The sequence below is a fragment of the Protopterus annectens genome, chromosome 13.part0 (genome assembly GCF_019279795.1).
Source record: "Protopterus annectens isolate FY-2018-M chromosome 13.part0, PAN1.0, whole genome shotgun sequence".
Taxonomy (NCBI): Eukaryota; Metazoa; Chordata; order Ceratodontiformes; family Protopteridae; genus Protopterus; species Protopterus annectens.
The window spans coordinates 179,518,163-179,542,401 of record NC_056747.1 but is presented as its reverse complement, the minus strand read 5'-3'; the positions used below and the strand labels follow the sequence as shown (position 1 = coordinate 179,542,401).

General features: G+C 38.3%; 1 protein-coding gene across 2 annotated transcripts in view; it reads right to left on the bottom strand.

Annotated features, from left to right (window-relative positions):
• MAST3 (microtubule associated serine/threonine kinase 3) overlaps positions 1-21,189 on the bottom strand; it is a 1,680,970-nt gene extending 1,659,781 nt beyond the window's left edge. For both annotated transcript variants that reach the window (XM_044090757.1, XM_044090758.1), the window contains exon 1: positions 20,652-21,189. In XM_044090757.1, the coding sequence (XP_043946692.1) occupies positions 20,652-20,734 (83 nt within the window). In that variant the 5' untranslated portion in view covers positions 20,735-21,189. The remainder of the gene's footprint in view (positions 1-20,651) is intronic.
• Between the last annotated feature and the right edge of the window lie 3,050 nt (positions 21,190-24,239).

Here is a 24,239-nt window from a genome sequence, read left to right as displayed (position 1 = left end):
AGCCGACCAATTACCTTCTGAATATTTACAAATAGCAGCCAAAGTTATTGCCTTCCCCACATCCATCCTACTTAACAGAACCATTAATGAAGGAATTATTCCAGACATCTGGAAAATCTCCCACATCATCCCCCTACATAAAGGTGGTAAATCCTACGATTACTCTAATTATAGACCAATAGCTCTACTATCACCTCTAGCTAAAAAGTCATGGAAAAGTGCATTCACCACCAGCTACTAGACCACCTAACTAAACATGACATACTGGCTAAGTGCCAGCGTGGCTTTAGGCCATTTCATAGCACTACCACCGCTCTATCAATCATGGACTCCATTTATAAGAATCGTAATAACAACATCCTCTCTTCATCGACCTTTCAAAGACTTTTGATATGGTTAATCATCCACTGCTTATAAATACTCTTGAACTTCTTGCTGTAGATACCCCAGCTATACAATGGTTCAAATCTTACCTTAATAGGCAACAGGCAGTTCTCTGGGAAAATAAACTTTCATTCCACCTGCCAGTCACCCTTGGAGTCCCCCAGGGCTCTATTTTAGGACCTCTTCTTTTTTCACTATTCATCAACGACCTTCATGTAGCAGTCCCTGAAGCTACCTGCATTCAATATGCTGATGATTCCACACTTATATTTTCTGTCAACTCCACTTCTGATCTACACTCTGTAACTCAAAAAGTATTCAACTCAGTAGAAGACTGGTTCCGGAAACGCCGTCTCCTTTTAAACACCAAAAAAACCAAGCTTCTACTCTTCACACCTACCAATAGGTCCTCTCCCATAAACTTCTATTAAATCTAACAATGGTACCCTCATCTTTCCCGATCCTACTACCAAACTATTAGGAGTTACAATTGACAACAACCTCAACTTCAATAACCATACAAATAACACCATTCAAACAGTGAACAGAAAAATGGGCTCCTTATATCGAATCAAACCCTTCTTAACTCCCACAGCTAGAACCACTATTTCCCACTCTTCACTTAGTCTCAACTCTTCTCTATGCTTCACCTATTTATACTAATCTGAAGAAAAATAATCTTCTCAAACTGCAACTCCTATAACAATATTGCCAGATTTGCCACTGGAAATGCATTTCGAACACACCACTGTCTGAATCTAAAGCAGCTAGACTGGCTTGAACTCCCTAACGTGCTAACTTATTCTCAACTCACCATTGCTCATAAAATATTTTACCAACCAAATAATACTCCAATACTTGCTAACCTCATTACCCCTTATAATAATCTAAAATTCCCTATGCTCTTCAAGCAAACTACGTGCTAGCATAAGTAAGTCCAATAACTTGTCAGGCGACAGCCTATTCTCCAATACTGCTGGGAAACACTGGAACCTTCTACCTACCGACCTAACACGACTACCTTCACTGCCACTCTTTAAACAAAAACTCAAAAGTCACCTAAAATCACTCTGGTTATGCCCCTGCACTAACCCAGATTAATCTACTACCTATCCTATTTTTATCTTCTTACTGCCTATGGATACATAATCATACTCTACATACCCCTCTGTATGCTAAATCTGGTCATTGTAAAACTTATATAACCACAAGCATTTACGTTAACTACAATGAACTGTAGTGTATCTTCACTTATCTTACGACTACATGACTGATATATGACTTTATACTCACCTTTTTAGTATTGTACTTTTTAATAACCTTCTTCTTTATTCAAAATTTTATTTGTTATACAATTGTATATTTCATTTTGTGCTATGCTGGAGCTTTTCTCCCCGGGCCTCTACTGAAAATGGAAATATATCCAGTTGGATTAGCCCGGTCAACAAATGTAAAATAAATAAATAAAAAATAAAATAAAGATGAATTCCTGGGAGGGCTGCGAAACAAGGAATAATTGAGGGGAAGCAACAACTGAAGGTAAATCATTAAAGGTACATTCATAAATACATCCCATTAAATCACCAATTTCTTGTTTTATTAAAAGTATTTTAAGACTCAGACACAAGTTCTATAAAAGTCACACTATCGTTCAAGTGAGTGACTGAGATAACCCACCTCGGTACACTTTCTCATGATACTGAATTGCACATACAACCCTCCAAGCCTTCTTCACCCTGGAGAAAATATAGGCAAAAAAAAAAAAGCTACCTCCACGCCCTCCTCACCCTGGAGAATACAGACATCAGTGCAGTTAGTGAGACATGGTTTAAAACCTGCAGAAAGTAACCCAGCAGTGCAAATTTTCAGTGCCTTCCACCCTTTTAGACCAGTAGATGCACAGACAGGTACTGAAGGTAGAGGCAATCTCGATATACATCAAAAACAAGCACACCTCTAGGTTAGTCAAACAGGATGACGCACTAGAGTTTTTCCACATGCAGGCCACTACAGATAAAATCAGGTACCATATCATAGTATACAGTAGGTCACCCTCTATATCCCACAAAACTTATAGCATACTCAGACCTTCTACAAACTCTCACAATACAACCTAACACTTCACTCAAGGAGCACTTTAATTACCACCATCTAGAATAGGAATCTTACACAGCCGCAAATCTGCAGGCACAGAGATGCCTGGACTTCATAAATACAAACACTCTTGACCAGTTAGTACATACATCCACTAGAGGTTCCAAAATACTGGACCTTGTACATACAAATGTGGAAGAATACTGGACTCTCACCCCCCCCCCCCATGTCATGTCCTCCCTGGTAAGGTCCGACCATAAAGCTGTCCCTTTCATAATTTAAATCAACTCAGTAACCCTAGCAAACCCAGTAATATTTAGGAACTATTCCACGGCAAACTAAGGTAGATTATTAAGCGAAAGTATGCCAAATTTCAATGCCCCTTAAAACGAGGGCACGCACCAGCCCATGTAGAACTGATCACACAAACTCTGTACATCCATGTCAATTCCTGCATAGAGGCTGCTGTACCTACTAGAAGCAAGCCCAAAACTATCTCCAAAAATACACCACACCCATGTGGCATCCCAAATTTAACAGGTTATACAAAAAAAAAAAAAAAAAAAAAAAAAAAAAAAAAAAATCATGGCTAAATTCAGGAAGTCTAACTCCCATAAAGATAAGAATTCTCTCATCAAATTAAATAGGCAACTAAGAGGGCCAATAAAGTCCAATAAATCCAATTTTGAGGTCAGGATAGTCTCCCGGGCAAGGGACAACCCATAAGGCTTATCAGCTACGTAAAAAAACTCAAATTCAGCATACAGTAGTGTGTTGAGCAGGTGGTAATGGTGTTGCATTCACAGAGCAAATCTGCTGGCTGACAAATTAATTTACAACTTTACTCCACACTCACTCCCAACCACTACCCCCCCCCAAGGAAATACCCTCAAACATAAACCTTCTAGCTACAAATGCAGAGCATGTCCTGGATGTGCTCGCTAAGGCCAAGAACACAGCTTCTACAGGCACCAACAATATCCCAGGATGCCTACTGAATATCCAAAATACAACCTGCAGGGCCACTGGAGTTACTACTTAACTATAGTCTCAAGACAGGCTTCGTGTCATGAGAATGGAAGACCAACAGTCATCCCTCTTCATAAAGTAAGACTAGCAACAGATCCTGAAAGTACAGACCCATTAGTCTGACTAGTCTTCTATGCAAAGCCATGGAAAGAATTATGGAGATGATAAACACTGACATAGAACTTCAGACACGGGATCCATCCTAGCTTGGCTTTGTCAAACGAAGGTCATGCCAGCTGAACCTGGTGGACTTCTTTGAGAAGGCCACCAAGGCAATGGATGAGAGCAAAATGGTGCATACTATCTACCTTGACCTGGTTAATGCATTTAATATAATACCCCACTTGAGCATTGTTAAATAACTTATGGAATCAAGAATAAACCCCTATATGCTGTGCTGGATAGCCAACTGGCTCACAGATAGGACCCAGGAAGTCAGAATTGGTGAGACCACCTCCCCAAAGAGGTAGGTCACCAGTGGAGTCCTTCAGGATTTCATGCTGGGCCCACTACTCTTTGGCATCTACTTCTCAGACTTAAAAGCCAATGTCAAAGGCCTCTGGCTCACCAAGTTTACAGATGACTGCAAAGTGGAAGTAGTCACAGAATACCCCCAAAGATGCAAATATCTTACAAAAGGGTCTAACAGACAAAATGACTTGTGCCAACGCCGTGGCTTAAAACTCAATGTCACGAAATGCATAACAGTACCTTTTGGGACGTTTTCTAGCCAGGAAACTTTGTCAGTCGATAAAACACCACTAACAGTTGAACCACTAGTCAGGGATCTGGGAACACAGGTAGACAGTAACCTGTCCTTCAACCAACTTGTGTCCAAGGTAATGAAGAAATCCTTTTATACTGCTCAACTTATAAGTAAAGGCATGGCATCTAGGTCCAAGAAAGTCATTGTACCACAATACTTGGCCTTCATCAGACCATCACTGATTATAATGTCCCCTTCAGCATGTACTTGACCAGACACACGCAGCAACTAGAACGTCTGCAAAGCTCTCTTACAAAAAGAATACAGGGCATAAACACAATGTTGTGTGCAGACCACCTTGGTCTCCTACACACTACTGAAAGCCAGTGTATGCCTGGCATACAAAGCATCCCTGGATCCCGCTCCAATGAACCTTTTGCACATCTGCAAAACAAACATCACAACTACTAGATCTACAGACCTAAATTTTGCTTGTAATATAACTAGGACATGTTGGAGAGACAGATCTATATATCTCAGGGAATTCCCATTCACTGGAATAAGCTCATCTTCCATGTGAGACAAAGACCCTCCCTAACCGGATTTACTTCAGTAGACCAAAATCCCACTTACCCAACTTTCAAAATACAGAGACAAAAAACACGAAACTCCACAAGACCGATCGCTTGGAACACCGACACATCACTACAGGTAAGTAAATGCTTGGCCAGCATGTTGACCTTTACCCCTAACCTCCATGGTAGTGCGATCTTGGAGTTGGTATATTTAGTTGGGGGGGTCAAAGCCCCCCACATGGGTGGGTTTTCTTTGCTTCTGTGTTTGTAGGGTTGGGCGAGTGGTTACTTACCCACAGTGATCTGTCAAGTGTTCCAAGCAGTCAGTCTTGTGGAGTTTCGGGTTTTTCATCTCAGTGTTTTGAAAGTCAGGTAAGTGGGATTTTGATCTACTGAAGGAGACCCCCCTAACCCTACTTAAATGTAACCTGGACCATTGGATGGGAAATCAAAAATTCATCCCTGGCCTGATGCCTATATCTCTGACAGACAGAGGCAGTCAGTAAACCACAATCACCTCTATATAAACATCTAAAACATAACTTGTGGGACACATTTGGATTGCACAGTTAGGCAATACAAAGGGTCCAATAGTCATTACTCCAGTATACACCTATGAACTGTAGACTACTGCTTAAATGTAGCATGGTTTACTTCAAAGTACTAGGCTTGCAAACAATACATCTAACAAGTGGCTATACGGTTGAATTACGGCACTGCTTTCCACTTAATAATAAAACGTGAAATAACAAATGAAGCCATGGACATTTTGGTTTTACAAGTAAAAACCTAGCAAGGGTACAGAAACTAAATGAACAAGGTTATATCAAACACTGTCACACAGTTCTTTATCTACTTGATCAATGCTACAGAATAACAAAAAAAAGTAGAAAAGAAACAGCTTTTACGAAGCAGATTCAGTTTCCAACAAAACTATGTGGACATCTTTATGTCTGAAAAACTAATACTTGTACTGGAACGAAGGAGACAATTACTACAAATGAGAATGTGGTTGCCACGGCAGCAGCAGCATCAGTCCGTTCAGTAAATGGGCAAAAGTGCAATCACACAGAAAATAATGCAGAGCAAAGTGATCATAATTATACATACATGGTGCAGGGTGCAATACAAATACAAAGACAAAAGAAAACAAAACTGACAAGGCACCCTGCAATGAGGATGCCTGCAAAATACTCTACATAACAGCACACAATCCCTCAGTGGTACTGGAATACAGTAGCAAAAAATATTCTCTCAAAATTTTGATTATTCCCCTCTTGCATCTGAACATGAACAAATTTTTTTTATACAATGCAGATTTATTGCCAAGGAGAAATGAAGAGGATGCCATTGATAGAGCACTGCTGGCAGAAACAGTGAAAACCAAATAAAAATCTAGGGAAAAATGTATCCCCTGAGAATACTTGAGAATGCCTAGCATTAACCAGCTGAGTTCAATCAACAACTTTAAGCATCTCATGCGGGAAAGAATGTGGTAGAAAAAAAAAAACAGTCCATGACATGGTACTCAAATATATTTTATTTCTTCAATCTGACATTCATTATAAAATCACAGCAGAAGCACGTCTGCTCAAAGAGATGTGCCTACTTTACTAGTTACACAACAAATGAAATCCACCTTTAAAGCATCTTACCAAATGCTACCTTATTTGCAAGCATCTTAAAAATAAGGAGCTACAAACTACTTCAGTGTAATGTGAGTATACAGACCTGCTATTTCAGTATACTGCAGGGACACACAAGCCAGCTATTTCAATCTATTGTGATGGCATACAAACCAACACCGATGATGATCTTTTTTTTTTTAAAGTGTTACAACATCAAAGGCCAAGTGTCTACACAGCAGATGAATGAAGCATGCTAGCAGAATTCTATTACTATCCCCCCCCAATACAGAACAAAGACTAATAAGGGTGTAAAAATACAGATATGATGTTTATCCAAGGGCATTGTTAATTCATAGCCTCAAAATTGTATTTTTTTTCTCAAAACATTTTTTAATTGGTAGCCTCGGAAGACAAATGCTTTATCAACAAGCTGATTAACAGGACATATTTTTGTACACTCCACTATAACACCAAACTCCTTCCTTGTCAATATAGAAAAAAATGTACTGTTTTTTTTTTAAATGACATTCATAAAAACTGTAACAAAAAGCCAATGCTGTAAACAAACAACCTTCCCATATTTCCAAAAAACTTTAAGTTTTGAAAACAATGGATTTGTCACTTAATTTAAAGATTCATAAAGTTGGACATCCAATATGACAGAAAAAATGAAAGTGCATGACCATTGAGGAAAGACAGTGACATTTCTGGTGACAAAGAACTTAATTTCTTAACCACATTTAAACAAACACACACTAGATGTTAAGTGCCAATCCTTGGAGATAAATCCTTAGTTAAACTGCACAATACACAAGTAAGCAGTGAAGAAATCAAACACAAGACAGCAAATCTTAAAAACAGTAAGCCTTGCCTACACATCATCCAAACAGGACATGGCCTTGGCCAACAAATAAAACTCATATATAAACACACACACTAAGATTATGACAATTCTGCAATCGAGTCACTTACACAGTATATGATACAGAAGCAAAGACATATTAATCAGTATAACTACAAACCCTCAGACAACCACAAAAGCCTATCTAGACTCAACTGCAAATTCTGAGCTTCTATACTTCCATTGTAGTTTTACTTCAGACACCTGCTCCAGAATGCAATGGTCACGTTGGTGGCAAAATAAGGAATTTGCTAGGCAACTTAAGAGTGGATTTCTTTTTATAAAGCAGATTATTTTAATCAATGTTATATCACAAGACTCACGTTCTGTTTATTTCACATACCATCCTTTTCTGCACAGATTTTTTTTTTTATTTACTCACCCAAGTAAATTTAGAATTTGTTAACTAGATGTAACACCCACTAAAGTGCTTGTTTTTTTTTTCTTCCAGGAATGACATACTCTCTTGTCTTACATAAGTGAGTTGTACAGTTATACACTATACCTGTAAAATCATGCCCAGGTTTACATTACAGTGCTTGCAGCTGATTAACTTAAATTACTAATCATCATTGCTAACTGTCAGAAAACAAGATCACAGCAGGAGGTATTTTCCATCCAGTTAGCTCTTAAGTCTCCATTTACTTCCTGATAAAAACGTTTATCTTATTCAGGGTTACAGATGAACCACAGCTGGTACCAGAAAAAAAAAAATAGTATAACGCACAAACTCAAGTCATAGAAAAAATGTCACTACGTCACAGGTTTGAGACATACAAACACATATTCCATACTTGCACCTTTGGGCAAGATGAATTAACGCTTCACCACCTATCGGCATGCCTTTAGAATGCAGGAGATAACTAACATTCCAGAGAGACACACAACATTAAATGGAGCAGCCAAGTGTTATTTTCCATCCATATATTTATTTATTTATTTATTTTATTTTACATTTCTTAACCGGAAAAGTCCGACTAGATCCACGCCCATTTTCAGTGGAGACCCAGGAAGAAAAGCTCCAGATATACATAAAGAAGTGTAATTACAGTGACATTTTTATTTTGCATTATAACATAGATATATGTTTAATGCTAGATACATACAATTACGTTATTCTAAATTACAGATAGGGAATAGAAGAAGTTAATAGGCAAGGAGGAAATAGATGGAAAAAGCATCTGGGAAGAGGTTATAGCTAGAAAGGGGAAACACATAGCTTTAAAGGTGGCCAACATATATGCTAACAGTCTTATTACAAATCATACCAGGAGGGGAAAGACAAATTAATTCAGAGCAACTTAAGGATCAGAAATTTTTTATACATGTAACTAGGTTCTCATATATTGTTTCAGTTTGAGTGGGGTTAGTCAGGGTTTTGTGCATGGACAAAGCCAGTGAGTTGAGGTGTTTCTTTAGGGATATTTTGAATTGGGGTAGGGAGGACAGAGTAGTAAGTTCAGTAGGAAGTAAGTTCCAGTTATTGTCAGCAGAGTTGGAGAACAGCAAGTCTCCAGCTGTGTTGTGAGCTCTAGTAGTTTGTACTAGCAATCTGTTGGAAGAGCGGAGGGCTTTTAGGTTACTTTAGGGAGTGATAATATTTTTCAGTATGGGTGTACTGTCTGGTTGAAAGAGAATTTTGTAAACGACTATAAGTTGGTTATATTGAAGTTGATAGGGTAGTTCTAGCCAGTCCGGGGATTTAAGGTTTAGGCAGTGATGGGTGCTACAAGCTGAACCTGAAGCAAATCTGGCTATATTATTGTAGCAGCTAGCAAGTTTATTGATGTTTGATTTGCTTAGGTTTATGAATATGGGTGAGGCGTAAAGAAGGGTTGATAGCAGGTGCGTCCGGGCAATAGCAGCTCTGGCAGCTGGGGTTAGGAATTGTTTAATTCTGTATAAAGCGCCTAGTTTTTTATTAACTGTTTTGATAGTTTTGTCTATGTGAGCATCAAACTTTAGGTTGTTGTTGATGGTTATCCCTAGTAATTTAGTGCAAGGTTCTGGGGAAATTAATGGTGCCGTTGTTAGATGTTATGGAGAAAGGTGATGAGGAGAGTTTGCGAGTAGGGGAGAAGAGTAATAGTTTGGTTTTATTTGGGTTTAATAGTAGTCGGTGACTAGTGAGCCAGTTTTCTATTTTGCTGAAAGTGGTTTGGGTTAAGGACTGTAAGTATGTGGGTGAGGTGGCAGAGCAAATTAGTGGAGTCCTCTGCATACTGAATGCAAGTTACATCTGGGATGATTTTGTGCAGATCACTGATGAATATGGAGAATAGGAGGGGACCTAATATAGATCCTTGGGGGACTCCAAGGGTGACTGGTAGGAGGGGGGATAGGTGATCTTTCCATAGCACAGCTTGTTTTCTGTCATTTAGGTATGAATGAAACCAGCTAATTGCTAGATTGTCTACAGAGAGTGATTTTAGTGTATGTAGGAGTAGTTGGTGGTTGACCATGTCAAATGCCTTGAACAGGTCTAGAAAGAGAGCAGCTTGCTGTCATTACTGTTATGATGTATTGTGTCAGAGGAGGAGAGAAGGGCTGAGGGAAGGTATAAATCCGTGCTGGATTTGGTCTATACATTTTTGTCAGATGAAATGACCTACTATCATTCTTAGCTTTTATTTTTTAAGTTGGTTCTGTCAGAGGTATGTCCAAACCATGCCATACAGTTGGACAGCACAACTCCAGCTATGTTGTTAGTGTCTACATCTAATCCTGCATGTATACCAAAATGCAAAAGAGTGATGCAGGCAGCCTTGGCATATGCACATTTTGTTGTCCAACAAATCTACTGGCAAATGTCTGTAATGCTCTTTAACAATGTCATTTCAGGCAATTCAGGTAAAAGAACTGATCAGGTTATATACTGTCTCAGCAAAAGACAGTGCATTTCTGGAATTTGCTGCCACCATTTAGGTGTGAAAAACTGGAATAACAAATGGAGCACCATTTTGGAAACACACCCACATATCACACTGCTTATTCCTTAATGGTGTTCTCAAAAGGGTGCAAACATGGTGAGACAAACGGGCAACGAAGTACAATACTCCTCAGAAAATGGCAAGCTCACTTCACCAACCATGGTTATTGGCTGTTTGGACCTGCAGTCACGAAAACGGGGTTTTGAGTCATCCGATCCTACCTGCACTATGACCAAACATGACAAACACAGAACGTTTTTTCTGTTTAAGTGTCAGTCCCTGCCCAAAAAGAGAGAACTCTAGAATCAAACGAGAATGAGGAAACCTTTAAGGAGGCGAGTACGAATGGGTATAAGGGCAATGCAAGGAAGGAATAAAAATGGTAAAGACTAATGTACAAAACACTAATACTCAAGCCCTGTGACCTTTCATGAAATGCACAATTCATACATTATCCTGTTGATTATGGCAAGTAATCAAATACCAACAATACAGTCTGTTAAAAGGCCAAGTGATACGTCCAGCTGTGACGCAATTATTCTATAAACCCCACTGAAAGAAACACATTAAAAAGAAAATTAAGACAAACTCAGTGTACCAAGAGAACATTTTACTGTTTTTATACAATTAATAAAACGTCTCCATCAATCAAATTACGCTAGGCTCTTTCAGCACTTCCTGAACAGTGAACTTTTTTGCACTGGAAGTGGTTCACTACCTGACCCAAATGCACCATCGTACATACTGATCAGTACAAACGTACCTACTAAGAACACTTCAGTGTGACATTACTGCCTAGCAGGGTGCAAGGCCATAAACCAGAAGCTCACAGCCCCATAATGTGACAACTAAACAAAGCTCTCTAGGTAACACTGCCTCATGCAAGTCCCACTCCACACAAAAAAATCAAGATTAATATCCACACAATTAATTGGTGATAGCCAGCAGCACTACACAACAGCGAAGTACACAAATTAACCTCCAAAATTTGACAAGAAGAGAACAAAATACAATGGACACATCTTAAAATGTACTTTGAAACAGCAGCTACAAAACCATCTAATAGCAAGCATAAGGCATAAACACTCCTACTATACGTACCCATGGCAATCACTTGAAAAGATGGAGTTAAATGCCAGTATTAAAAAATAAACAGTGGTAATACACGAGTGAACACATTAAATCAAATATTAAAAACAGCCATCTCTTGTTTAAGGAATTAACAATGCACAGTAAATGTCAAAATAAGTGAGCACACTGCAAGCTTACTAAATTAAATCTGAAAAATAATAAAAGGATTTTGGTGTAATTATAACTGCTATTCCTCTGTTTCTTTGCTATACAGTGCCGATGGCTGATTTTAAGGATGGCTTTGCTCCCTATGTAAAGTGATTTGTAAGTTAATGACTACATAAACACACCCTGGCAAAGGGAAAAAAAAACAATTCCCTGCTATTCATTATGCTTTCAATAGATACTAAAGTTAAAATGAAACAGCAATGAGTCAAGGAATGGTGATGGTTAAAAGGCATTACTCCTCCCCCACATGAACACTTCTTACTACTTGAAGGTAAATGTCTGGCACAGAAATGTAGAGTATATTTCTTGCCTGAAAAACATACCAAGCCAAAGCTGAAAATTGTACAATACAGAATGCTGCACAGCATTTTTTCCTACATCACTGCTGTCAGTTATGAGAAACCAAACAAAGAAGCCGGTACCCCTGATGGCAATAAAACGATAAAAGTAATCCAATAGTCCAGTAAATAACACGCTGAATGCTCTCCTTTCAAATTGCGAAAATATTTATTCATAAAAGTGAGTAAGCGCTTTCGCCATATGGCTTTCTCAAACTCTTAAACATTTACAAGCTGCTTAAAAAATCTTTATAAAACATGCAGACTACTTTCATTGGTCAACATGACCAGTGAAAAGTTTAAACTCTTAAAGCCGTAGTTCATATGTAATGCTCTAAACAATGTCGCTTAGGTGCTCTTCATAGAACAATCAGTAGAGCATAGGTCAAAAGTACAATAGTATATATGAGGCTTTTTAGCGCCCCATAAATTCCCATATACAAAATGAGTATAGAGATCAAAGTCTGTCACAAGGACTAAAAACAAAACATCAAATAAGTTTAAAAAATGTATTTTAAAATTCCACGGCAAAATGCACATAGCGATCTAGGCATAGATCTAAGATCGCAATTGAAACCTGGTGGTATATAGACCAGTATCAGCACCTCAACCTATTTACAAAACTTGCTAGAAAACATAACTAGTGTACAATATCTGAGATAATGCATTATCGTTGCTACTTGAGTAATAGTTCACGTAGCATTCACTGACGTCTAAGAGTTGCGTCTTCAGTACGATCAATCCAATGTACTTTCTGAGTACAAAACATGTATAAAAATAAAAGCAAAAATTGCACACTCATATAAAAAGGTTAATATTTAAGCTTACCTTCCTCTCAGTTACTGGAAGGGTTCAAATTTTAGTAAACTCATGTAGTGTCCTATGTATCATGATGAAAGTGAACACTCCATGGAGTAATATAGAACGCAATGTAGGGACCAAAACCTACCTCAATATTAGCGGTCTTGATAATTGTTACATTCGCACTAGAGAGCATAGTAATCATCTGACATCACGTTCATAACATCAAGTTCAATCAACAGATTGAACCAAAGGCACAAATCCTGTTGAAACATCTTCACATGTTGACACTAGAAGTACCCTGACGCTTAAATGGCGTAACTTAGGTGTCACTTAAAGAGAAACGACTATATTTAAACAACGTATATACAATACTGTCCCACTAAACATAATCTACTTAGATCAAGCATCATACTCCTACTAGAAACGGACAAGGGCAAGTAGCATTAATAGCATATGCTAAAATACTGTAAACATGAACAGTATGGTTAATCGTGTGGCCGTCCATATAAACATATTTTGTTAGACCATGAATATGAAGGATCCAGTTCTCTCTATAAAGTAAGTAAACATTGTATAATGATCTCACTAATTAATAGTGTGGGTGCATCAGGCAGTTAACATAAATTATATATCTATCAACTAGAAAACACAACGTCTTATTCCAATGGGCAATACTAATGTCAATGAATAAGGAATGATGTATGGCCACAAAAGTGGCATCATAAATAAATGAATCAAGGTTAACGAAAGTTAAACCATTTACACACCAAATATATATATTCAAAAAATATATATAAATATGTTACCTTCTCTCCTCAGGGTATAGCTCACAAATTAGTTCTGCATGTGAGCTTCTAGGGCTTTTACCTCATAAAGGTAAGAATAAAGCACCGGATCTAGTCCTTACAGCGCCTAGATTAAACCTAACCATGCCTGATGGATCAATGAACTACTTAGCTCTATGTAATCTTCTATTTTTCAAAAATGGTTTAATTTGGACTTTATCATTAAGGCCAGGGGGTCTATCTGATCTCCATCTAATAATCCATCTAGTTTCGTTCTCCAAAGTCCTATTGATCAAATCTCCTCCTCTGAAACCTTGAAAGATAGTTTGGATGACATAAAACCTAAACGTATGCTCTATCCCTTTCATTTTATGATGTCTTGCCAAGGCATTAAGTTCTGAGCCTATCCTAGTTAGGTAGTTATGTTCTCTGACACGTTCTTTCAGCATCCGGTTAGTCTTCCCTACATAGTAAGCTTCACATGCATTACAGTTAGCAACATATACTATATTTTTACTTTCACAAGTGGTGTTTGTATTAAAGTAAAAAGCACGTTTAGTCAGAGGATGTATAAACATCGTATCTTTACATATAAAACGACATTGGTTACATCTCCCACAAGGTACGGTGTTCACATTCATAATGGAATTATCATACCTTATACCTCTTGGTCTACACAATAGGCTTTTTAGGTTAGGATGGTTCTTAAAAGTTACGTGTGGTGTAAGGCCTATCACCTTACTAACTTCTCTATCAGACGCTAGAATATCCCAACGTCTTTGCATAGCTTTTTTAACCTCCAGGCTCATCTTGCTAAAATTCAGTTTAGCACTAACTTCATTCCTGACCGTATTCTCAGTAATTTGAGGTTCTGTGTACTGACTGAAGTATGGTCTAGCGCTACTTGAGCGTAAAGAACCAACTGTTCCAACAGTCTCAGATATCTCAAGTGCATCATAGCCCCTTTCTAAAAATCTTTTCTTCATATCCTGTATTCCATATTCATATTGGGAATAGTCAGAATTGAGTCTAGACACTCTCATAAATTGTCCCTTAAGGACATTGCTAAATACATGACGTGGGTGCATGCTGTGTCTATGTAGTAGGTTGTTTCTCTGACAGCTCTTCCTATATATAGAGGTGTTAAGCATCCCATTCAGCATGCGGACTATATCTACGTCTAAAAAAGAGATGTGATCATAAGAAAAGTTCATGGTGAACTTCAAAAATTCAGTGGTGGACTCAAGGTAACTCACAAAATCTCTCAGGGAACCCTCGTCCCCCAGCCATAACAAAAACAGGTCATCTACAAAGCGGCAATACATACCTACATATTTTCTAAATTGTGATACCCCAAGGAGAAATTGATCTTCCCATCTTGCCATGACGAGGTTGGCGTAGCTATTCGCACAGGACGTGCCCATGGCTACGCCATCCCTCTGCAGGTACATGTCTTCATTGAATACGAATACATTGTTGGTAAGAACTGTTTCAAGAAGTAGTGTGGTTAGATCTATCTTACGTGCTGTTAGTTCAGAATGTTCTCTCATATATTCAGTAATGTACCTTATACCTATATCATTCGGGATCACTGTGAACAAGCTCACAACGTCCAGGGTGACCATAAGGAATGGTTGGTCTGCCGATAAATCTTTTGTATGGGTGTAAAGATCTATCAAGAATTGTTTACTATCTTTTAAGATGATCTTATTCTTATTCACCAGAGGCCTCAAGGTATCTTCCAAGTATATGGACATGGGTTCCGTTACCCACCCTTGGCCTGCCACAATTGGTCTCATCGGGGGATCTTCTTTGTTTTTATGGACCTTGGGGAGGCCTTGTATTACCGGTATAATTGGGTCCCTGACCTTAAGATAACCATACAATTGTTCAGTTATATCAAATGACATGACCAAGTCATCCAATGTATGGTAAACCCTGAAGACCTTCTCTATCAGTTCTTTTTGGTTTATCTTATGGTAAGTGAGCTCATCATTGAGCATGCCATACATCTTCTGTTCATAGTAACCTGTATCCATTACGACTATAGGTCCACCCTTATCAGCAGGTCTGATAGTAATTGACCTATCATCCTTCAAACTATGCAAAGCCCGTCTTTGATTGTAGTTAAGATTCTGACCATGTTTATTATTGCCCTTCTCCTGGAAAAGTTTGTATATATCATCCTCTAACACATTCCCAAACACTTCCACAGTCGGATGCAACTGTGGGGTATAGACACTATTACTACGGAACTTATTCATTTCATGACGTGAAGTATTCTGTCCAAACTCAAGTTTAAGTTGTATATTTCGAATGTACATTTTGGTATCTATAATCGTATCCACTAAGTTACTGTCTTTAGTGGGAATAAAGCCCAGTCCTTTATTTAAAACTTGCTCTTCATATACACTCAGTAACCTGTTCGAAAGGTTAATGACTAGGGATTCTGTCTCCCCCACATTTTCTTTATAGTGGGGCCTTGAAGTGGTTCTTCTGTGGACCCTTTCCTTTTCTGCCTCCCCCTGCTGTTTGACCTTTTCTTCTCTAAAAAATATTGCTGGGCTATGGGGAGGGGTGCAGGTAAAACTGAGCTACTGGATTTGGGTCTAACTACTGCAGCTCCTGCTCTCTGTACATCAGTAATACACCCAGCCAGACTATCTCCTGATTGTAGGTGAGTGGTTTCTTCTCTATTCCTACCATTGTGATCTGTCACTGTGTGTTGCCTGTCTGAGTTCAAACTTGTGTTTACATCGCTCTCATTGGGCACTTCAACAGTGGCATTCCTCTCAGGTACTATATGGGTTTGTCGAAAAGCCTCGTTAGCACTAGTCTGATTAGTATTTTCTATGGGACCTCTATTCCTGGTCTGGTGTTCAGTATGCCTTTGTTGTACATTGTTAGAAAAATTATTGCTGGAATGTCCTGTGTTCCTATCTCTGGGCCAAGTAAATACGTGATTATTTTTAAAATCACGCATATCACGTGTTATCTTAGACTTCTTTTGGTCAAACATCCTTTTCTCCACCAATAGTACATCCTCTAATACTTTCTCTAATTTAGCTGTATGTACATTTTCAGTATACTTAGTTTTAAAGTCATTAAACATTTTGTTGACCTTTATTCTCAGAAGATCTTCTTCAGGCAAGTGGAAATCAATTAGCAGCCTCATATAACTGAAGCTCAGTTCCAAATTTAATTGCTGCCAACGGTATAACAGGTCCGGGAAGTGGTTACCAGATGTGGGCATCTTCAAAACACGAAGCCCACGAGGTATAATGCGCTTAAGTAAACACACTTCAAAGTATTGTCTCTGGACCTGTAGTCTTTTCAGTTTAACGAATGCAGTCTCAAGTTCAGCTAAGTCCTGAGTAACATGGAAGTTACTTACTTCAGTCTGGTTGTTCCAATCTCCATCGACACTGGGTTCAAAGTCCAGTAACACATTAGTTTCCCCGGTCACACACACCTGAAAGCGTTGTAAAAATTTGTTAGTATAATCCAAATTGGTCGGAACGTAGGGAAGTTCTATGTTAATGTTGCTCTCGTTCGCCATCCTCTAAAGTGGCAGCTCTGACAAAATTAAATATAACACAATTTTCACAGTCCCAATGCAGAGCGGTCACAAACAGAGGCGGGGTATCACGCTGATAAAGACAATGAGAAACCAAACAAAGAAGCCGGTACCCCTGATGGCAATAAAACGATAAAAGTAATCCAATAGTCCAGTAAATAACACGCTGAATGCTCTCCTTTCAAATTGCGAAAATATTTATTCATAAAAGTGAGTAAGCGCTTTCGCCATAGGGCTTTCTCAAACTCTTAAACATTTACAAGCTGCTTAAAAAATCTTTATAAAACATGCAGACTACTTTCATTGGTCAACATGACCAGTGAAAAGTTTAAACTCTTAAAGCCGTAGTTCATATGTAATGCTCTAAACAATGTCGCTTAGGTGCTCTTCATAGAACAATCAGTAGAGCATAGGTCAAAAGTACAATAGTATATATGAGGCTTTTTAGCGCCCCATAAATTCCCATATACAAAATGAGTATAGAGATCAAAGTCTGTCACAAGGACTAAAAACAAAACATCAAATAAGTTTAAAAAATGTATTTTAAAATTCCACGGCAAAATGCACATAGCGATCTAGGCATAGATCTAAGATCGCAATTGAAACCTGGTGGTATATAGACCAGTATCAGCACCTCAACCTATTTACAAAACTTGCTAGAAAACATAACTAGTGTACAATATCTGAGATAATGCATTATCGTTGCTACTTGAGTAATAGTTCACGTAGCATTCACTGACGTCTAAGAGTTGCGTCTTCAGTACGATCAATCCAATGTACTTTCTGAGTACAAAACATGTATAAAAATAAAAGCAAAATTGCACATTCATATAAAAGGTGAACATTTAAGCTACCCTTCCTCTCAGTGACTGGAAAGGTTCAAATTTTAGTAAACTCAAGTAGTGTCCTATGTATCATGATGAAAGTGAACACTCCATGGAGTAATATAGAACGCAATGTAGGGACCAAAACCTACCTCAATATTAGCGGTCTTGATAATTGTTACATTCGCACTAGAGAGCATAGTAATCATCTGACATCACGTTCATAACATCAAGTTCAATCAACAGATTGAACCAAAGGCACAAATCCTGTTGAAACATCTTCACATGTTGACACTAGAGGTACCCTGACGCTTAAATGGCGTAACTTAGGTGTCACTTAAAGAGAAACGACTATATTTAAACAACGTATATACAATACTGTCACACTATATAAAATCTACTTAGATCAAGCATCATACTCCTACTAGAAACGGACAAGGGCAAGTAGCATTAATTAACTTTTTTGCACTGGAAGTGGTTCACTACCTGACCCAAATGCACCATCGTACATACTGATCAGTACAAACGTACCTACTAAGAACACTTCAGTGTGACATTACTGCCTAGCAGGGTGCAAGGCCATAAACCAGAAGCTCACAGCCCCATAATGTGACAACTAAACAAAGCTCTCTAGGTAACACTGCCTCATGCAAGTCCCACTCCACACAAAAAAATCAAGATTAATATCCACACAATTAATTGGTGATAGCCAGCAGCACTACACAACAGCGAAGTACACAAATTAACCTCCAAAATTTGACAAGAAGAGAACAAAATACAATGGACACATCTTAAAATGTACTTTGAAACAGCAGCTACAAAACCATCTAATAGCAAGCATAAGGCATAAACACTCCTACTATACGTACCCATGGCAATCACTTGAAAAGATGGAGTTAAATGCCAGTATTAAAAAATAAACAGTGGTAATACACGAGTGAAAACATTAAATCAAATATTAAAAACAGCCATCTCTTGTTTAAGGAATTAACAATGCACAGTAAATGTCAAAATAAGTGAGCACACTGCAAGCTTACTAAATTAAATCTGAAAAATAATAAAAGGATTTTGGTGTAATTATAACTGCTATTCCTCTGTTTCTTTGCTATACAGTGCCGATGGCTGATTTTAAGGATGGCTTTGCTCCCTATGTAAAGTGATTTGTAAGTTAATGACTACATAAACACACCCTGGCAAAGGGAAAAAAAAACAATTCCCTGCTATTCATTATGCTTTCAATAGATACTAAAGTTAAAATGAAACAGCAATGAGTCAAGGAATGGTGATGGTTAAAAGGCATTACTCCTCCCCCACATGAACACTTCTTACTACTTGAAGGTAAATGTCTGGCACAGAAATGTAGAGTATATTTCTTGCCTGAAAAACATACCAAGCCAAAGCTGAAAATTGTACAATACAGAATGCTGCACAGCATTTTTTCCTACATCACTGCTGTCAGTTATGCTCGTGATGCCTGTTAATCAAGGAAAACATTCTCATACATTAAATGTCAAAGTAAAGGAACTGTCTCCCAATTTGTCAAAAACTTGTCTGATCCAGAGGGATCTCACGTCTCGAGTCAAGCAATGCATTAAAAAACATTAACTGGTTTACAGGAATTGGTGTACAGTGCACATTAGTAAACCAAAGTGGCATGGAGTATATACAACTGAATTAATAAATAATACATAGATCCACTTAAAGTCAAGTTACTTATAAGAAGCAATAGCAAATACCACAGACAGACAAACAATGGAATTAGAGTTACCACCTGCCTGGATATTACCTAAGGTTACAGTTTCTTTCCACCAGTAGTACAAGTCTCACCCCTACTATATTACATACATCATTTTATCTATATTACTATGTGTTTTTTCTCCTGCAGTATAAGTGCCAACTACAAACCCAAATACTGTATTCCACAAAGCCTACTGTGGCCTAGATCTATTCCAGAAGTGATCGGTTTTGATTAATTCACCTCAAACAAAAGAAATAGTTAACGCCACAATCCCTATCACCGCCAAAGAAATAGGCCAATTTGAAAATTATGTCAATTATCAAAATATTCGGTTAGAAAACCCAGTGTGAGCATTTCTAATTTTCCAATACAGGTAGCATGCATTCCTATGCTGCCAAACAGGCACGTGGAGATGCAAACATCATCGACAACCTCCCCCACTTCCTGGTTACATTCCCCCTTCCAGTCACCCCCACTTCCTGGTTACCATTCCCCCTTCCATTCATCCCCGCCAAAACAATATCAATATACAAGATGAGCCGCTTAAGATATGCTGATACGAGGGGGCTTGAACATCTCAAGTCTAAACAAACGAGTTATGCAGGATCACTAATTGAAACATCTGGAGAATGTTGTCAGTGATCTTAAGTATGATGTGAAAGTTTTGTAACACACTACTAGACTTCTGCAATTACAGTGTCTGAACAGTTGTACAGTAAAAGCCTACGAACACCCACCAGGAAATTACAAACAAGGATGTTTCCACTACGCCAAGAGTAACGAACAAAGAAACCCCCTACGGTATGGCCAAGTCTTTTGTAAACTAACCCCATCCCCCTATACAAAACAACAGGGAAATCACCTTTAAAGGTACCAGGGCCATCCAGTTTTTAAAGCTAAAATCAAACAGACAACGAAACAAACGATGCCTGCAACAACACTACATCCTTCCTAGCTACATGTTATATGAAGTACCTGAGCTCTTAATAACAAAGCAATCAGACTGCAGTGAAGTGCCTTTAGTGTGAACTTGTTTTACCTTTTAGATCGCTGAAGCAAGGCGCCCGTAACAAAGTGTGTCTTGTGGCTAGGCAATGCTGTCCAGTAGCTGGGGTCAGACATCCTGAACGACCGGGTTCTTCTTGTCTACCGGCAGTATCCTACCATTATCCAGACAGAAAGGTAAAAAAATACCGCGACCCTTGCAACACACAAAACTCGACCCTGTTTCTGCATCAGTGCTGTAGACCATCACCAAGGCAATTTAAATGAATGTTGCCTCCTGCATGGGGAGGTCCTGCCCTTGTGGTTGCTCTCCTTGCCTCCCTATTGTATTTGACCACTCTTGTTTTGGTTCATGTGGATGCCTGTAGCCATACCTTCGACATACAACGTGACAGCCCTTCGTGTGGAGAAGTGCCTCAAGCGTTCTCCCCAGCGAGGGTGCCTGCAGCCCTTGAAGTCCCCAGCTGATGAGATAGGAAAGGCAACACCTCATCCATCAGCACAGCAACAACATTTTCAACTCGTGAAAGACAGAAGCAGAGCTCTGACAAACCATCACAGGAAACTCGGTAGTGATGAGGTAATCGGTTTAGGAGGGACATACCATTGTCAACTAGGGCAGGAGGGGGAGGGGAGACGTTTCACTACTAGCTGTTTTGTACCGTCTTCCCTTTTTCGTTCCTGGAGAGCTCAACTCTTCCATGACCCAGTTATTTATTTTGCTGTGTCGCTGTACGTGGTCTCATCAGGTAGTCAATATTTTAAACAAACCAGTCTCAAACATATGTGTGTTGGGGATGGTCAGTAGAGTTGGGTATTTATTTGTTAATGGCGCAAAGAAACAACCTGGTAATTATTTGGGTACTTCTCAGACTTGCCACAGCATGTGCCCTTTCGGAATGCATGAAGACTGCGAACTTCCTTTGGTAATAAGGGATACTTCAGTGTTGACTAACACAGTCGTCGGTTTCATAACAGCGTAACATAATAACATTAAATACCTCTCAACTGTCCAGATTTTTGGCCTGTTCCTCATAAAATGTGTGGTTTTCTGGCAAAACACTGGGATGATCTGAGGACTGAAGTCACTAAATAATGACACACATTTGAGTTTCAGACTTCAAGTCCTTTAGATAATTATCATAATATATGTTAAAACAAACCCTGTTACTCTAGCAATTTTCTAAGTTTATAAAAACAATATTTAAAAAATATATATATATGTCCCTATTTTTGGCGCTTTGTCCTGCCATTTTAACAGGGTTTGTCCAGATTTCTTGCACTAAGAAGTTGAGAGGTATGAGGGGCATCATTAATTAGCAGTACCACCTCCACCATCAGAAAAGTTATTAAAGGGAGGACAAATACCCACACAGTCAACAGTAGGCATACTGCTGAATCTCAGTGAATTACAGCTGAATTAAGAAATTTTCTAAGCTTAGTCTAAGTTCACTTAATTTAGCAGCTTCCTTAATATCAATGTTAAACCTTGCGTGGGTTCTGGGAACTGGTAGTTAGGTTTCTAACAAGACACTAGCACCCGATAGAAGCTCAGGCAATTACTCTATAAACAGGTTAGGTGTGTGTGTGTGTCCATACCAGTCAACTGTATAAATTTTCACAGAATGTCCAGATTTTTGCCTCATATTTTTGGTCAGTTCCTCATAAAATGGTGGTTTTACGTCAACTTGTCGTGGATTGAAGTCATTAAAGCATGACAAACATTTGAGTTTTAGACTTCATATCCCTCAGAAAAATGCATGTTAATGTAAAATCTGTTATTGTAACTACTTTCTAAGTTTATAAGAGCAATGTTAAATGCTGTCTCTGATTTTGGGATTTGCTTCCCCTTTAATTTTGGTTTTATCTAGATTTCTTGCAGTGAGAGGTATGGTGTGTGTGTGTGTCTGTGTGATGTGGGTTAGTCAAAAAGCAGTTTATATACTACTATCTGCAGAAGTATAGGGATTGTTGGTGAATATAAAATAGAAAGGGACTGAGAATGGAGTCTCGGGATACACCTGTTATAACTGGTAGGAAAGGGGGTAGGGTGCAGAGTCATTTACAGGATTGTATAGTCTGTCTGTCAAACAAGTAGTATACGCCAATAAATGTATTTCCTTAGCCAACATATATGCTGGCATCATCCTAGACAGTCTCTGTGGTTAGGGTTGTAGATAGAAATTTTAATTTTGTACTGACAACCTTACGTTCTTGCGCCCATTTCATGATCTGAGCATGCACACCTTTCCAAATGCCCATTAGACACTGAAAGAATGATAAATCTTATCAGTTGTTGCCCATAAAGCAATCAATATATATATATATATATATATATATAATATATTATATTATATACCTATCTCTCTCTCTCTCTCTCTCTCTCTATATATATATATTTTTTTTTTTAAATTGATAGGTTTACTTGTAAGACAGCTATATATAGATCTTTGCTGTAGGCATTAGCCTAGACGGATGTATACATTTTTTGGCCTGTGCAAGGCATTCTTTTTCTGAAAGAAAAAAAATAGTGACATTAGTACAGTGAGTATACATGGCTGTACACCTGACTGTGATCATTCAGTAGAAACCTAACAGCTGTAACAAAATCTTTTCTTTGCCGGTTAGACACTATACTCTAGGTATATATTACACAAATGGAAGAAACTTCCAACAGGCTTAGAAAATATCTTGGCATAAACTCAATGTCTCCCTAAATGTACCTCGGTTCAGTGCATCTCTGCATCTATGATATCTCATAAAGTTACACTCTTAACTTCTTCTGTTGCTAATAATCCATTTAAACCTCCATTTTACAGTCCTTTGGTCTTGTCTTTCCCACACACTACTATTACCGACTTTGCTCTGCCTTATCCAGTCTACCCCACTTGTTGTTGTTGTGTCTTTCGGCTTTTCCCAGTTAGGGGTCGCCACAGCGGAACTCCGGTCCGCTAATGATTGGAAGTTGATTTTTACGTGCTGAGTTGCCAGCCCTAACGCACAACCTTCAACGAAGGTACGCCCAGTCACGCATGTCTCCACGCAGAAGACGCTCTAGCTGAGAGTCGAACCGGTCAGCGTCTTAATCTTGACATCTGAACTTTTTGGATAAGTCTGACATTTTCCACCTTATCTTATGTATTTGTTTGTTTCTTTGTCTTGTTGAAAGCAATAATTTAGCAGATTATTAACTACACCGCTAATGAAAATACAAGTGATTTAGTAATATCATTTTGAACATTGCACATTATTTAAAAAAATTACTCTGATTCTATATATGTAGCATATATGATTCATGAGATATTAGCTATTTTATACCTACTAATAAATGTTTAGTGTAACATTGACAGATTTTTGTTAATCTTTACAAATTAATCAAATAACAAAAAGTTGTCCTGCATTGTATAAAAGTTGATCCCAATTGACAATGTAGCAATAATATGTAATATATAGCCTAATATATAGCCTGTATAGTTACCACAGTATGTAGAAGTTAATTTATGTAAATGTCATATATTTCCATGCATAAATATTTCAAATAGACAGCTTTCAAAAACTGTCATCAAATAAAAGACAGCTCAGTGGCAAACAAAACTGGTATTAGACATTACATTTATCATGT